General features: G+C 36.4%; 4 protein-coding genes across 9 annotated transcripts; 2 read left to right on the top strand and 2 right to left on the bottom strand.

Annotated features, from left to right (window-relative positions):
- Nucleotides 1-526: 526 nt before the first annotated feature.
- Nucleotides 527-4728, top strand: LOC108818080 (ARMADILLO BTB ARABIDOPSIS PROTEIN 1). The gene is made up of 19 exons (XM_018590938.2): nucleotides 527-857; nucleotides 1077-1231; nucleotides 1336-1508; nucleotides 1589-1709; nucleotides 1792-1866; nucleotides 1946-2040; nucleotides 2137-2212; nucleotides 2307-2414; nucleotides 2589-2717; nucleotides 2808-2876; nucleotides 2956-3015; nucleotides 3097-3220; nucleotides 3298-3437; nucleotides 3531-3594; nucleotides 3674-3753; nucleotides 3836-3900; nucleotides 3988-4105; nucleotides 4213-4337; nucleotides 4436-4728. Exons 1-19 carry the CDS (start codon nucleotides 605-607, stop codon nucleotides 4530-4532), a joined length of 2127 nt encoding a protein of 708 aa, XP_018446440.2. The 5' UTR covers nucleotides 527-604; the 3' UTR covers nucleotides 4533-4728.
- Nucleotides 4729-4932: 204 nt separating this feature from the next.
- Nucleotides 4933-7595, top strand: LOC108818081 (uncharacterized). Of its 5 annotated transcripts, XM_018590942.2 has the most exons (4): nucleotides 4974-5142; nucleotides 5251-5387; nucleotides 5537-5833; nucleotides 7126-7595. In XM_018590942.2, the coding sequence occupies exons 3-4, from the start codon at nucleotides 5546-5548 to the stop codon at nucleotides 7387-7389; spliced, it is 552 nt and encodes a 183-aa protein (XP_018446444.1). In that variant the 5' UTR covers nucleotides 4974-5142; nucleotides 5251-5387; nucleotides 5537-5545; the 3' UTR covers nucleotides 7390-7595. The 5 variants fall into 5 exon arrangements, with proteins under 5 accessions (XP_018446443.1, XP_018446444.1, XP_018446442.1 ...); XM_018590941.2 differs by lacking the exon at nucleotides 5251-5387 and having other exon boundaries at nucleotides 4933-5089; XM_018590940.2 differs by lacking the exon at nucleotides 5251-5387 and having other exon boundaries at nucleotides 4974-5146.
- Nucleotides 7596-7734: 139 nt separating this feature from the next.
- LOC108818082 (probable WRKY transcription factor 75) lies at nucleotides 7735-9271 on the bottom strand. The gene is made up of 2 exons (XM_018590944.2): nucleotides 8891-9271; nucleotides 7735-8222 (listed from the first exon to the last, which is right to left on the bottom strand). Exons 1-2 carry the CDS (start codon nucleotides 9154-9156, stop codon nucleotides 8045-8047), a joined length of 444 nt encoding a protein of 147 aa, XP_018446446.1. The 5' UTR covers nucleotides 9157-9271; the 3' UTR covers nucleotides 7735-8044.
- A 2555-nt stretch (nucleotides 9272-11826) lies between these two features.
- Nucleotides 11827-12942, bottom strand: LOC108814842 (uncharacterized). Of its 2 annotated transcripts, XM_018587472.2 has the most exons (2): nucleotides 12277-12942; nucleotides 11827-12240 (listed from the first exon to the last, which is right to left on the bottom strand). In XM_018587472.2, exons 1-2 carry the CDS (start codon nucleotides 12793-12795, stop codon nucleotides 11989-11991), a joined length of 771 nt encoding a protein of 256 aa, XP_018442974.1. In that variant the 5' UTR covers nucleotides 12796-12942; the 3' UTR covers nucleotides 11827-11988. The 2 variants fall into 2 exon arrangements, with proteins under 2 accessions (XP_018442974.1, XP_018442973.1); XM_018587471.2 differs by having other exon boundaries at nucleotides 11827-12941.
- Nucleotides 12943-14512: the final 1570 nt, after the last annotated feature.

Genomic DNA, 14512 nt, shown 5'->3' with positions numbered 1-14512 from the left:
ATTTCCACATAAAATTTCCCATAAAATAACAGTAAAATAAATAATATAGCATATAAAAGTTAAAAAATCAATTAAAATAAAAATATAAATATATTTACTATGTTGATATTTCATATTTTACCAAATCAAGGCCAACAAAAAGTTAATTCATGAATTTTTCAGTCATTGAAATTAGAGAAATCAATAAACAAATTGTTGAAAAGTATGCTTAAAGATTAATATATAATCAAAACAGATATTTTAAAATAAATAAATAAATAAATTTATAAAATAAAAAATGAATAGAGTACAAAATAAACCATAAATCCATAGAAAATACACTAATAATATATTTAGTTGTATTAAAGAGATTATTATATAAGGGTGTAGTGTTTTTTTTAATTCAAATTACTCAAGGAAAATGGCCAAAGTCCAAAAAACACATTTCCCTCTCGCGGGAGTATTTTTTGGCTCCAAACCAATTATTTTTCACAAAAGACCGCCTCCTCCAAGTTCTTGGTGTTGTTATAAGCCAAACGGATCTCCAAAATGAAAAATCCTTCAACGTCCACAGCTCAAATCCACCGTCGAATCTTCTACCCAGTCGTCTTTCCCCACCACAGCGATGGAGAGCCAACAGAAGCGCCAGCGATCAACACGCCTCGCCGGAAGGAACTTGAAGCGAAAGCTGTCCCGGGAGACAGTCGCGGCGTCGATAGTCATGCAGATTACGGAAGTCGAAGACAAAGAAGCAGATCTCGTCGTCTCGATCCGCCGCCACGTCGAGGTTTTAAACTCCAGCTTCTCAGATGCAACGGATTCTGATCGCGAAGCTGTCAAGGGAGCTGCTGCTGCTATCTCCTCTCTCGCTAAAATCGGTACGACTAGTCCTTCATTCATCTATCCTCGACTCCACCGTGATTATGTTGAAATTAGCTAGTCCTTAGTTTCGGTAACGGCTTGAATTGCTCAGTTCGTTTGTTAGATCTGATTGAATCAATGCAGATTTTGAATTCAACTTGTCAAATCGATTTTTAAATTTTATATGTGATTCTTTGGGATTAGTTTTATATTCTGAATCTGTTTGTTTTGTATAGATGAAAACGTGGAGATGATGGTGGAGAATGGAGTTATCCCTGCTTTGGTTAGATATCTAGAATCACCAGCGATCAATTCAAACGTTCCCAAATCGTGCGATCATAAGCTAGAGAAAGACTGTGCTGTTTCCCTTGGACTTATCGCTGCTATTCAGGTAACTCTCAATCTTTGCAACTGTGGATGAGAAGTTGTGAATCTCAGTTCTTGTGTGTTTGAATGTGAAATTGTTTACTAATTTTAGCTTTATCTGTTACATAGCCTGGTTACCAGCAGGTCATTGTAGATGCTGGTGCCATAGTCCCCACTGTTAAGTTGTTGAAGAGGCGAGGGATTTGTCTTGGGTGCATGGAAGCTAACGCTGTCATTAGGAGAGCAGCTGATATCATCACTAATATTGCTCATGACAATCCAAGGATTAAGACTAATATAAGGTACTATTTACTGTCTAATGATCCTTATGGTTTTTAGTCATGGCTATTCTTACATCTTTTTGCAAAACTTCCTTTTTCAGGGTTGAAGGTGGCATTCCACCACTTGTTGAGCTTTTGAATTTTCCGGATGTTAAAGTCCAGAGGGCTGCTGCAGGGGCCTTGCGTACAGTTTCGTTTAGGAATGATGAGAACAAGAACCAAGTATGTATTGATATGATGATGCTTTCTTTTGTTTAAGCTTTTATGAGAGGCATGATTCTTACATTTAAAAGCAACTGTGTAGATTGTGGAGTTGAATGCTTTGCCAACCCTTGTATTGATGCTTCAGTCAGAAGATCCTTCTATGCATGGCGAAGCGGTAGGTTCTTACCTTGCTTTAGATGGCTGCAGCTGTTTCGCTTTGTTCCTACTAATATACTGTGGATTTTTTTTTTCAGATTGGGGCAATTGGAAATCTTGTCCACTCATCTCCTGACATCAAGAAAGAGGTTATCCGTGCTGGTGCCTTACAACCAGTGATTGGTTTACTTAGGTATGCTTATTTTTCTTATTCTGTTTTTTTTTCTACTTCTGCTCAAATAGATATTTCCTTGTAATATGTTTGGTAACGTTTTGCTATCTGCCACAGCTCCACTTGTTTAGAGACTCAGAGAGAAGCAGCATTGCTAATAGGTCAATTTGCTTCGCCTGATTCAGATTGCAAGGTATGAGCTAGTCTCTTCCATCTCATGCTGCAGTAAAAGATGGATGCAAACTAGAGAGAACATATTAAACACAACTGGCAAACTGATAATGCAGGTACACATTGCCCAGAGAGGTGCCATTACACCATTGATTAAGATGCTTCAGTCATCAGATGAGCAGGTCATGGAAATGTCAGCTTTTGCTCTTGGTCGTTTGGCTCAGGTACTTATGTTTTTGAGTTGGCATGTGAATGTTTTTGTTGCTTCTGGAATTTGGTTCTTTATGGATGATTGTTAAATCAGACTTTGTTTGATAAGAACATAAAGTTGCAATTCTATTTTGGCTTGGTACATATCTTAATACGCCGGTATATTCTCAATGTTTAAAATGTTGCAGGACACACACAATCAAGCCGGCATTGGACAAAGAGGAGGCATCATCTCACTACTAAATCTTCTTGATGTGCATACTGGATCTGTGCAACACAACGCTGCTTTTGCTTTGTACGGCCTTGCGGATAACGAGGTAAACTAAGTTCATGATAATTTTGAATACAGCTATGTTTTATAGTAACTATACATACCATGATTACCTAAACAAGATTTTTGTAAACAGGAAAATCTAGCAGATTTCATTAAGGCTGGAGGTATTCAAAGGCTTCAAGATGACAACTTCACCGTTCAAGTATGCTTTGTGACTGCTTATGTTTGCAAAACCAATCTATAACATTTCCAAATTCTGATTTATATTCTTATATCTGCAGCCGACTAGGGATTGTGTGGTGAGGACACTGAAGAGGCTAGAGAACAAGATTCATGGACCTGTGAGTACCTATTTCTGTTACACCTTCTGGTTGTTAGTATAGCCTTGGTTTTAGTCTCCTAATGCCAAACCCTTCTTTCAGGTACTGAACCAGTTATTATATCTGATGAGAAACACTGAGAAGAATATACAAACGCGAATTGCTTTGGCTCTTGCACATCTTTGTGACCCTAAAGATGGAAAATTAATTTTCATTGATAACAATGGTAATAGTCTCACTCAGAATTTATATATTTTTGTTGGGTTTACTGTTTCTGATCAATAGTACGTATTACTAATGCAGGAGTAGAATTTTTGTTGGAGCTTCTATACTTGTCAGGCATGAAACAGCAGAAATATAGCTCAAGAGCTTTATTTGAATTAGCTAGAAAAGCTACTTCGTTTGCGCCAGAGGACTCAGCTCCTTCCTCACCCACCCAACGAGTAAGAAAACTTCATTATTTTTTTCTCAAAGTATAAAACTAGTTATGATATGTGGATGTGGTCTTGACTTTGTTATTGATTGTAATATTGAAGGTGTTTCTGGGTGAAGAGTTTGTGAACAACCCTACTTTGTCAGATGTCACATTCTTAATCGATGGTATAACAATAAATCTCATCTTTGTTTCTCTTAATTCTACCTGCGGATTCTAACTGAGTGTTTCCATGGCAAATATTAGGGAAAAAATTCTATGCACACAAGATTTGCTTGGTAGCTTCCTCTGATATATTTCGTGCAATGTTTGATGGCCTTTACAAGGTAAGCTTCTGAATTAATGATTTGCGGTGTCTATTTCATCATATAGATAAATATCAATCAACTAACTTGAGAATCATTTTAGGAACGCAACGCCCAAAACGTGGAGATTCCAAATATAAGTTGGGAAGTGTTTGAGCTTATGATGAGGTAAGGTTCTCTATAATATCAAACACTTGAAATATTACCATAAAATAAGTTAAAGAATCTTAAGCATGAAACACACAAAATGTGCAGATTCGTATACACAGGAAGAATTAGCATCACAAAACATTTGGCTCAAGATCTGCTTGTAGCAGCTGATCAGTATCTTATCGAAGGCCTCAAACGCCTTTGTGAGTACACAATCGCACAGGTAAAATAAAAATAAAAGAAGCAAAAACCGAGGTCTTCCTATTATATTTCAAGACAGAGAGAGCGATTTCTTGTCTCTGTTTAAAACTAAATGGAATGTTGGTGCAGGACATCTGTGTGGATAACATACCGATGATGTATGACTTGGCTGATACATTTAACGCTTCAGCCTTAAGAAGAGCATGCACTCTCTTCGTTCTTGAGCATTACACTAAGCTCAGCTCTGAAATATGGTATGCCATCAAAATTTTATTGCTTTTAGTGGAAATTTTAGCTTTGGTCCTTTTTTATAAACTCAAATCATGTTTATTTTATTCTTTCTGTAACGCAGGTTTCCCATGTTTATCAAGAAGATAATACCTGAAATCAGGAGTTACATCACAGATATTCTGACAAGGCCAGTCCAAGCTAGCTCAACCGTTGTATAAAACATAAATAAGTAGATTCGTTTTTTGGGTTAGATAACCACTTGTATTCTTGTTACTACGAATTGCTCAACTCAGTAATATCAAGAGGCCCTCGAAGTTTAGATTTTCTGTATTGGCTCGAAAATTAGACCAACTCAACAAGTGTAGTGTGAGTGTGTGACTGATTCAGTTCAAACAAGAGGAAATATTATAAGCATCGTTCTTGAGAATTTTTTCGTTACTAAAGAAAGGTGTTATGTTAGTGTTCTAGTCTTGTGAAATACTAATTTGTTTTGTTTTCCGCAAAACACATTAGACATCCATGCATCGCATAAATCTTTCTTCCGCTCAAAAGTCAACACTATCAAAACTCAAAGCCCAATATCGGAGCTTTTACAGGCCCATTACCGCTGACGAGAGAAGGCATTGTGGTTCGTAAACACACAGAAAAAAGCCGCAAGTCTCTCGACACCGCCATTGCATTGTTTCATTTCCTCTCGTCACGTTCTCCATTTTTGGGATTCATTTCTTCTACGCTCACAAAAGATCTTCAATTGCCTACCTCTCTATATCTTTAGGTATATTCTTCTCTTCCCAGTTCTACAATCGATTAGCATCGAGAGTCAAAACTGTAAGTACGTTTCTTTCTTCATCTGTTTCCTGGAAACTTTGTTTCAGAAATTGCCACTATTGCTAGTTTCGTTAACTGCGCTTTTGATTTTTGGATTTGGAACTGGAGATTCTGTGATTCGATCCTTGCATCTGCGAAATCAACGTTTTAATTCTCCAGTTCCTTCATCGTTGCTCTCGTTGAAAGCTTATCTAAGCTATAAAAAATCAAATATTTCAACCTAATTGTTTCGGTTGGATCTAGGTGTAAGCTCTTATCCTTTGATCGTTGTATTCAGATTCGGATCTCCATTCTGTTATATCAGCTATAGATTATCTTGTTTTATGTTACATCTCTTGTATGCCTACTTATTCTTCGATCTACTGTTTGTTTGTTTGTTTGTTTTTATTATTAGATTCCTCTGATGGTAAAAGCATATAGACAAGAGCATGTGTACAAGCACCCGTGGGAGCGGGTCAGTGCTGCCTCGTGGAGGAAATTCGCAGACCCTGAAAACAAACGCATCCTTTCTCACATCCTCGAAGTCGACACCTTGAACCGCAAGCTTGACTCTGAGACCGGTAAACTCCACACCACGCGCGCCCTCACCATCCACGCTCCTGGTCCTTGGTTCCTTCACCGGATCGTGGGCCAGGACATCTGTCACTGTGTTGAGTCAACTGTTGTGGATGGCAAATCACGTTCCATGCAGGTAAATCATCAGCAAGAGTTCTGTAGATTTTTATAGGTGAGGATAGTTTGATTTGGATGAAGCTAGAGATGTCAAATGGGCGGAATAAAAATGGGCGGCCCGTGTCCAAATTGATATGGTCTAAAATGGGCAAGTCCATTTTTGTCCGTAACTAAATTTTTGTCCACATGGACAAACCCAATTATATCATGGACAATACTGGACTTAACCATTTGGACAATGGGCGGCCCAAAAATCTAAAATGTCTAGGTTTAGCAAATTGGGAAAAACTCAATATTTTTTCGACATTTTCCTGAAGCCTAAAGGTTTAATTTATAACAGTTTATGTGTGATTTTTGTTATGGAAAACATAATTTCTGCCAAAACTGAAAAACATAATTTTCCGCCAAAGCCGAAAAATATAGTTGTCTGCCAAAACCGGAAAAGCGTAATTTCAGCTAAAACCAAAAAAAATACAATTTTCCGCTAAAATCGAAAAATCAAATTTCCCGCCAAAACCGAAAAACCAAATTTTTCGCCATAACCAAAAAAATACAATTTCCCGCCAAAATCGGAAAAATAAATTTCTACCAAAACCGAAAAACCCAATTTCCCACCAAAACTGAATAATTCCATTTCCCGCCAAAACCTGAAAAACGCAATTTCCTGCCAAAACCAGAAAAAAAAACGTAATTTTTCGCCAAAACTGGAAACACAATTTTCCGCAAAAACCAGAAAACACTATTTCCCGTAAAACCAGAAAACCCACAATTTTCCGCCAAAACCGAAAACATAATTTCTCGTAAAAATTGGAAAACACACAATTTTCCGCCAAGACCGAAAAATACAATTTCTCGTAAAAACCGAAAAAACACAATTTCTTGCCAAAATAGAAAACACAATTTATCTTTTGTGAACTTGTGTGTTTTTATGAAGTTTAGAACTTGTATGAATTTTACTTTTTAAAACTGAAAAATTGTGTTGTTTACATTAAGTGGTCGTATAGGCCCATGGACAGCCCAACAAATGTAATAAATCATGGTCTTATTTGGTTTTGGTCTCATTTGGACATGGTTCTATTTGGGCTTCGACCAAATATGTCCAGCAAAAAAATAAAGCCCATTCGGACACGCCCAAACCCGCCCGGCCCGCCCAATTGACATCTATAGATGAAGCATTCGTTAGTAGTTTAGATTAGCTTATATAGCAGTAGTGTTGGTGAAGCACTTTAGGGGTATTTTTAGGTTAGCTTTATCATTAGCATTTGACATGGTAATAAACGTCTAATTATTTGGTAAACGATTCTAATTCAGCTCATAACAAAGAACATTAGTCTCCAGAAGTTCATTGAAGTGGAGGAGAGAATAAGGTATGATCCTCATCCAGAGAATCCATCGGCATGGACGGTTTGTAGCCAGGAGACGAGCATTCGCATCAAACCCTTGTCGGCTCTGGCCTCAATGGCTGAGAAAGTTGAGCAGAAGTGCGCCGAGAAATTCATGCAGAATAGCGCCAAAGGGCGAGAGGTTATGGAGAGGATTTGTAGGTATATGGAAGCAGAATCAGCTCCAGTTTAAAGATCCATACAAGAAGGCACACTCGACAGATTCCAGTATCTTGTTTTTTTGAGTGTTTTGTAGTAATTCAAGACTGCGTGTTGGTGTCATGGTAATAAAAAAAATCCATGAGACAGTTAAGATCAAGCTTCTGTTTTTTTCTTTCTCCAGCTACTCTCTTGTTTGTGTTAGCAAATCGATGTTTAGCTGAGAAGCTTTCTGTCCAATTTTTAATCCAAGTCCAAAACCGATGCATCAGAATCCTAGTGGTTCTAATTCTACCTGACCCTGTCCGGTCTGACCGGATTTGATGTTACAAACAAAAACATGCATCATGAGAAGAAGGAAACTGAGCTAAGGCTGGCATAAGAGAATGAAGTTGATTAACTAATATGATTAGGGTTATTACATTTTCACATTCATCCAACAAACGCAAAAGTATCACATCTTATGTAGTAGATTTTGCTTACAAGGTATTTTACAGACTATGAAATGTCTAGGGACTAAGTATTCTTTATAAATGAACAACTTTGTTAAGATTATTAGGAAACAGTCTCCAAATTGACCATGGTTATTTTTTTCCAACAGCCATGAAATGTAAATATTATACTTTTTTTATTTGTATAATTTACAACATCGGCTCTCGGAATGATACGCTCCAAAGTTATAAAAGGTATTAAAAAGAAGAGTAGATTTGCATTTGGGTGAGAATATGCTCGAAATTTTCTGTAGACTTTTCTATGGGATGCGAGTGAACTCCTTCGTAGGTCGTGACTACAACTTCTTGGTCCGCTGTTAATCTTTGCACTTGCTTCTTTACATTGCATCCTCCATATGTGCACCTGTAGTAACTCCTGCACATTTATATTTAAGCCGTTATTAAAAAAGAAAAAAAAAAGCTTAATGTTCAATGTTCACAAACTCACTTTTATGATCGTTTTTTCACGAAAAGACTTCATTTTATGCACTGGCTGTTAGATGGACTATAAAATAAAGCATATAATTTTACTCAATCTATATGCAGATTAGTTAACTTATCATCAATCCAAAATTGATGTGAATGATAATTATATATAGACATCAAACTTGTTTCCCAATGCACATCTACTTTATATGATCTTACTGCAAGACATATTTTAGAGCAGCTCCAACGGAAAATTCTAAAACAGTTTCTTGTGGTTTAAAAAAAAATTAAAAGAAAGCAATATTTCAAGAATCCTTTTTAAAAAGAGTAAAAATCTTAAAAAAATTCTTAACCGATGGCGTTGCTTTTTTAATCACTGATCTTGACAGCAAAAACGTAGATCATTGATCTAGCTTTACAATTAATCAAATCATATAATGTGCAAACTAGTTACAATCAATCTAGACTCCATCTTGGTTCGAGATTGGCTTAATTAAGCATATGTGTACAGTACTACAGTTTAACTCTTGTCTCTTTATCTAATATATATAAGAAAAAGAGAGGAATAACTAAGCTAATAAAAAAAACTAAGCTAATAAAGGGGGATGAGTGAAGAACCTGGGGAACTTGTTGTTCTTGACGGCTTTTTGGCCATATTTTCTCCAACGATAGCCATCATCAAGAATATCAACTTGGCTCCTTGTCTGAAACGCAAACTTTTGTTTCTTCCCCTTCTTCTTTTTCAACTCCCTGCTTCTCGAGGAACCTTCTCTAACTTTGGAGGCTTCTTCTCTGCCTTGTTCTAACTCCGACATAGAAAGGCTTTGATGTGGTTTCAGCGACAGAAACGGAGCATACAACGATCCATCATCATATCCTTCCATGTTGTTCCCAATTAACTCTGGAAAACTTATAAAAATACAAAGAGCGATCGACCAACTTTTTAAAGAAGAAGATTCTTTTGATTTGTTTGTTTGTTTGTTATTATAGGTCGTAAGATTTTTTTTGAAGGGAAATATTATAGTTTAGTCTATTTTATAGACATTTATTCCTCGTGTTAGAGCAGACTGCGAAGTCAAAGACGAAGAGGCGGCCCGATGCTAATAGTGAAAGCAGAACTAGAAGGGGCAGTGTCGTAGACGATACGTAAGCATTAAGCATTTACATATGAGTTTATTAATCATTAACCCATTAATCCATATATATCTTCAAAGATATTCTTATATATCTAAAGACAAATAGATCAAGAAATAAGAAGACTATTCTTTCCAAGGATTGAACTTTACAGAATAAAGCTCAAGAGTATATATGCATGCATAACTCTAAATACATGAACAACGTTTATAGTATTGTCTATAGAGTGCCTTTAATAAAAATATATCTCACTAGTTATTGCATAAGGTAGGCAGTATCTGACGTAAGAATCAATCAATATTTTCTTTTTTCAAGATTTTGTAAAGTAGATAAAAGACGATGCATGCACGTACGAACATGGAATTCTCACTAATGTATTTGTGGAAGATCATTACTGACGAACGAGACTAGTCGAATTTATCTCTAATGTGATATTCCAATTTTTTTCTTTTGTTAAACGTCATATGGTTTTAAGTTTTTCTATATCTCGAAAGTCAATACGTCATGATACTTATTATCCGCATATATAATTAATAAAGACATATACTATGATCAGTGAATTGATAAGTCTCCTATGTTTGAATTCATATATAAGAACTTTGACAATAATAACTGATAAACTGGTTCTTTTCTGAATTTTGAATAGATGAAACCAGTGGACAATGGATATAATATAAGTTATAACTTGTGACGTGTGTTATTACGTTTTTTGGTTTAGTTGGCAAGATGAAGAAAGTCAATAATAATCCACTGGTTTCTTTTTCTTATCTTGACGTCAGTAAATTTCAAAATTTAATTTATATTTGTAGGAGAAGAGCAAATACATTTTTACTTTGGCGCAGACGTGGTTGATAATCTTTATCCGAGGTTGAACTTTCAGACCATTTTACCAGCTAATTATGAATTCATTTCACGTAAGAAAAACCCAAAGTAGCTCACCGTTTACTGTTGCTAGTCCATGCTTGCTTGACCATTCAAAATGCATAGAAAAAGAAAAGGAAAAAGAGGGATAATTATTAAGAGTGGTCGATGTTTGAATATTATACAAGTAACAAGAAAACTCTTGAAAGACGCACGTGTTCCTTTAACAGTTTCATTTTCGTATAACAACAACCCCTAGCAGCCATTCTAAACAAAAAAACAAAAAAAGCAACCCCTAGCAGCCTCCATGTATTTTTGGAAAGTAGTACAATATCATAACCTTTTATATTAAAAACAACATGATAGGCCTGTTATGTGGGCTAGCAGATGTTGTTGGGTTTAAGAAGTAGAAGAATAAACTCTAGGCCTAGAGGAACAAGAGCTGGGTTAGTGGGTTGTATTCTAAAGAAGTTGGTGAAAATCAAAAAGAGAGAAAGATGTCGAGGTTTGTGACAACTGACAAATAACATATTAAAATTGGTAAAATAGTATTGAGTAGTGTGGAGCTACATGGACATCCCCCTGGAGCAGATTAGATGTTTTTTTTTGTAACTTGGCTTAGCAGATTAGATGTTTGTTAAAGTATTTGTTTCCTACTTCAACAATATCAAACAAATGTTGGTTTTTGTTGCAACTTGCAACATAGTAGAGGAACTTGTAATCTAATCTTCTTAGTTTGGGAAGACATGTTAGAGTTTATAATATGACATGTGATAGTGAATGAGTTGTTAGGAAACAATTTGTAACAACCATTGATCGACACTCTGAACTCCATTAATAGTAAGCTAAAAAGACAATCAAGGATGCTACTGCGACGCTTACTTTTAAAAAACTTTAGCCTTTTCTTTTTTGTTGGTGTTTTGTTGGTTGATGAAAGATCCAAATGAGAAAGCGCGTTATAGATAGCTTTTACTAATACCTTTCCAGCACATTGGTTTGCATTTCCCAAAATAGTACTATTACAGAAAAGTAAACCAGACCATGGTGCCTAACTAGACATATTTTGTTCTTGAATCTTTGTTCCTGAGTAAATCACAGCACTTAAATGAAGTACTTCTAGGGTTATATTTACACGCATTGATGATGTCAGGCATTAAAGACTGCAAACCTAAGCTAATTAGCTAACTTATAATAAGGGTAAGAACATAAACATGGAGGATGCTACCTAAATATTTTAAAGGTAAAAGAATGAGACACACTCTCAGAGTATGAGGATGCGTTCAGATATTTGTTGGCCCACCCTCGGAAACAGTCTACCTAATCCACAAACTTTGTTCCTAAGCAAATAACTGCGACTAGAGAAACTAGAGTCTCACCACCAAACCAAAGAAGACTAAAGACCTTGCTTGAATTTGACTACATTTTCTCAAACTTTTCATGTATTTTTCAAATTTTTGACTATGAAGCTACTTTTTTGAAATATTCTTGAGAGAACTTCATGAACATGATAAGTGAACAAAAAAAAAAGAAAAGCTAAAGACTGCATTTTTTTTTATCAAACCAATTACAAATAACCAAGTAGTGATCGATACCATCTTTTTAGAGAAGAAGAACAAAAAGCATATGAAGATTTGATCATTTTCCTTTTAATCTCAAAAACAGTAGTAACAGAGAAAGAGAAAAAGCATAAACTTTTTGGATCGAACGATGCTTTTTTTAGATTACGCATTCGGATTCCAAAGCCTCCAAAAACTGGAGTTGAACAGACCCAACACGTCCGGTAGTACCTTCCTCGCCAAACCCTTGTGTTGTCCACTCCCAGCTGCCGCCGGTAAAACCACCGTCGATTCTTCTTCTTCCTCAACAACCTCCTCCTCCTCCACATCCTCCTCCACCTCAGCTTCATTCAATCTCCCCGGCGAGTTATCTGGAGACGACACGTGGCTCTCTTCAATCACCGGCTGCTCCACCACCTCGACGCTCTCTTCAATCACCGGCTGCTCCACCACCTCCTCGACGACGACGACCCGACGACCCGGTTTCTCTTTCTTCTTACCTCTCTTAGATTTGCTCCCGGAAACCGAGTCTTCCCCGCCGCCGCCGCCGCCGCCGGAGGTAGCAGCGAGATGGTGGTTCTCGAAGGCGTCGATGATGTCGTGGATGAGGTCGCGGTTCGGAGAGGAATCCCATCGGAGCCAGTAGCTAGTGTAGCAGTCGAAACACTCGCAGTCGAACACGGGAGGCTTGTGGTTTTTTCTGCCAGATTTGTTGCTCTTCTTCTTCTTCGTTGTCTTCTTGTTGTTGGAGTCAGGGGAGATGGTGGCGGTTGTTCCTCTTGTGATCAAGTAAGCAAGGACTTCTCTTTCTTCAGCTGAGAGAACCGTGACTAGCACCAGAATCGTCGCTGGAAGAAGCCTCAGGACGGAGAGAGATTCGTCTTCGTTGAGGTAGTGAGACGACGATGACGATGGCGATGGTTGAGTAGGAGGTGGAGATGGGAAGACTTTACCTTTCTTCTTCATTTTCATTTGTCTTGGGAGAGACGAAGATGGTGATGAACAGTCTTTTTTCTCTCTGCCTTCACCAATGACAGTGGAGAGAGAGAGAGGTTTATTTTGTTTTTTTTTTTTTTTTGATCAACCTTGTTTTTTTTATTATTATTAACTTTAGATAAGAAGGAGGAGACAAAAAAAGGTATTTTGTAGTGTTTTAAAACTTTGTTTTTCTGAGGTTTATTTTAGTAGTAAGATTATAAGGCCCACGCGCGGCCCACCTCACCTATCTTTTTCCAATATCCATGCAAGGTTTTTTATTTGTCGCTTTTTTATTCTTTTGATACTTCTTTTCTTGTTTTGTCGTATTCGTTGTTTGGGATTGGGATATGCAGTTGAGAAAAGAAAAAAACTTACTTGGATTGGTGTTTGTTTTCTGTAATATGCTGCTGTTCTGATGGTTTAAGCGTACGTAATTTTGCTTTCATACTACAGCTTTTCTTCAATTGCAGAAAACATATACGATTGAAGGTTTAAATTTCTAATTTATCTGAATTGGTAAAACAATTTTAGCGTTGTGTTTCCTTTACAACTTATTGCAAATATGAATTGTATACAAAAACAAGTTGTCCACAATAGTTTGACCTCGTTTTCTTATCATTTTATTGAAAAATTGCCTTACATTCTTTGTCAAAACATGCCTTACATGAGGATCAAGTATTCATGTTTATCATCAACATAAGTTCATTCCAGATGTTAAAGGCAACTAACTTACTTTACAGATAGTATTGCCGAAGAAAAACGTGTTAAATACTTAAATACTCCATTTGGGTAGTTGATTAATAATTGAGTACTATTAACAAGTTAAATAGAATGTCTGCTGTTTAATTATATCGGTTAATCATTGAGTAAGCATATATGTGATGAGAACAAGGGTGTGAATAAGTTGATATGGTAGTTATAAGTTCTTTATTTCTTACTAAGAATGCGATCTGTAAAATATATTTGCTTTACTGTACAAGGATTCCGATTAATTCATAGCTAATTACTCCTAATGATTAGCTTTTGTCAAAGATGCTCTTTTTTCTTCGGATGCACTTTACACTTTTTTAAAGATTTGGGCGGGTTTGAGTTCTATCTACCTGGGCAATCTGGGCATGAAGGCCCATCAGTACATGGGCTTTCCGAGACAAACACATTATATTGTGATTTCTAAACAATAACCCAACATTTGGGTCAGTAGGCCCATAAAAATCGATGGGATGAAGGAGCTTACACACGGCACAAAATGCCAAAATTTATTTTTATTTAGTTAAGATCATAGCGTTTGATCAACATAATACGGTGATGACAACAAAAACTAACATAATACGCTATTAGACTTGAATGTTATTGTTGGTTTTGATATGTAACGAAGACATTTTGAAAAACAGTACCAATAAATACTCTACATAAAGGAGACAGGAGAACAATCAAAATATTGATCGTATTACAACATTAAATCAAGGTCGTTTACTACTTAGGTAGGTGCTAATACATAAATTTTGAGTAAACGACCTTTGATTTAATGTTGTAATACGATTAATATTTGTTTGAGAATTTTGTCCTTATTAGTTCTAAAGTAATCTTAAAAGGCTTTAATTGAATACTTAAATGGGCCCATGAGTTAAGAGTCAATGACGGCGCGTAACTAAAAGTACGGGAAGGTGGACGGTTATTTAAAGTCGCACTACTTTGTTCTCCCTATTAATAT

This window comes from Raphanus sativus, chromosome 7, assembly GCF_000801105.2.
Source record: "Raphanus sativus cultivar WK10039 chromosome 7, ASM80110v3, whole genome shotgun sequence".
NCBI classification, from domain to species: domain Eukaryota; kingdom Viridiplantae; phylum Streptophyta; class Magnoliopsida; order Brassicales; family Brassicaceae; genus Raphanus; species Raphanus sativus.
The sequence above is the reverse complement of the archived record's forward strand: the minus strand, read 5'-3'. Positions and strand labels throughout refer to the sequence as shown.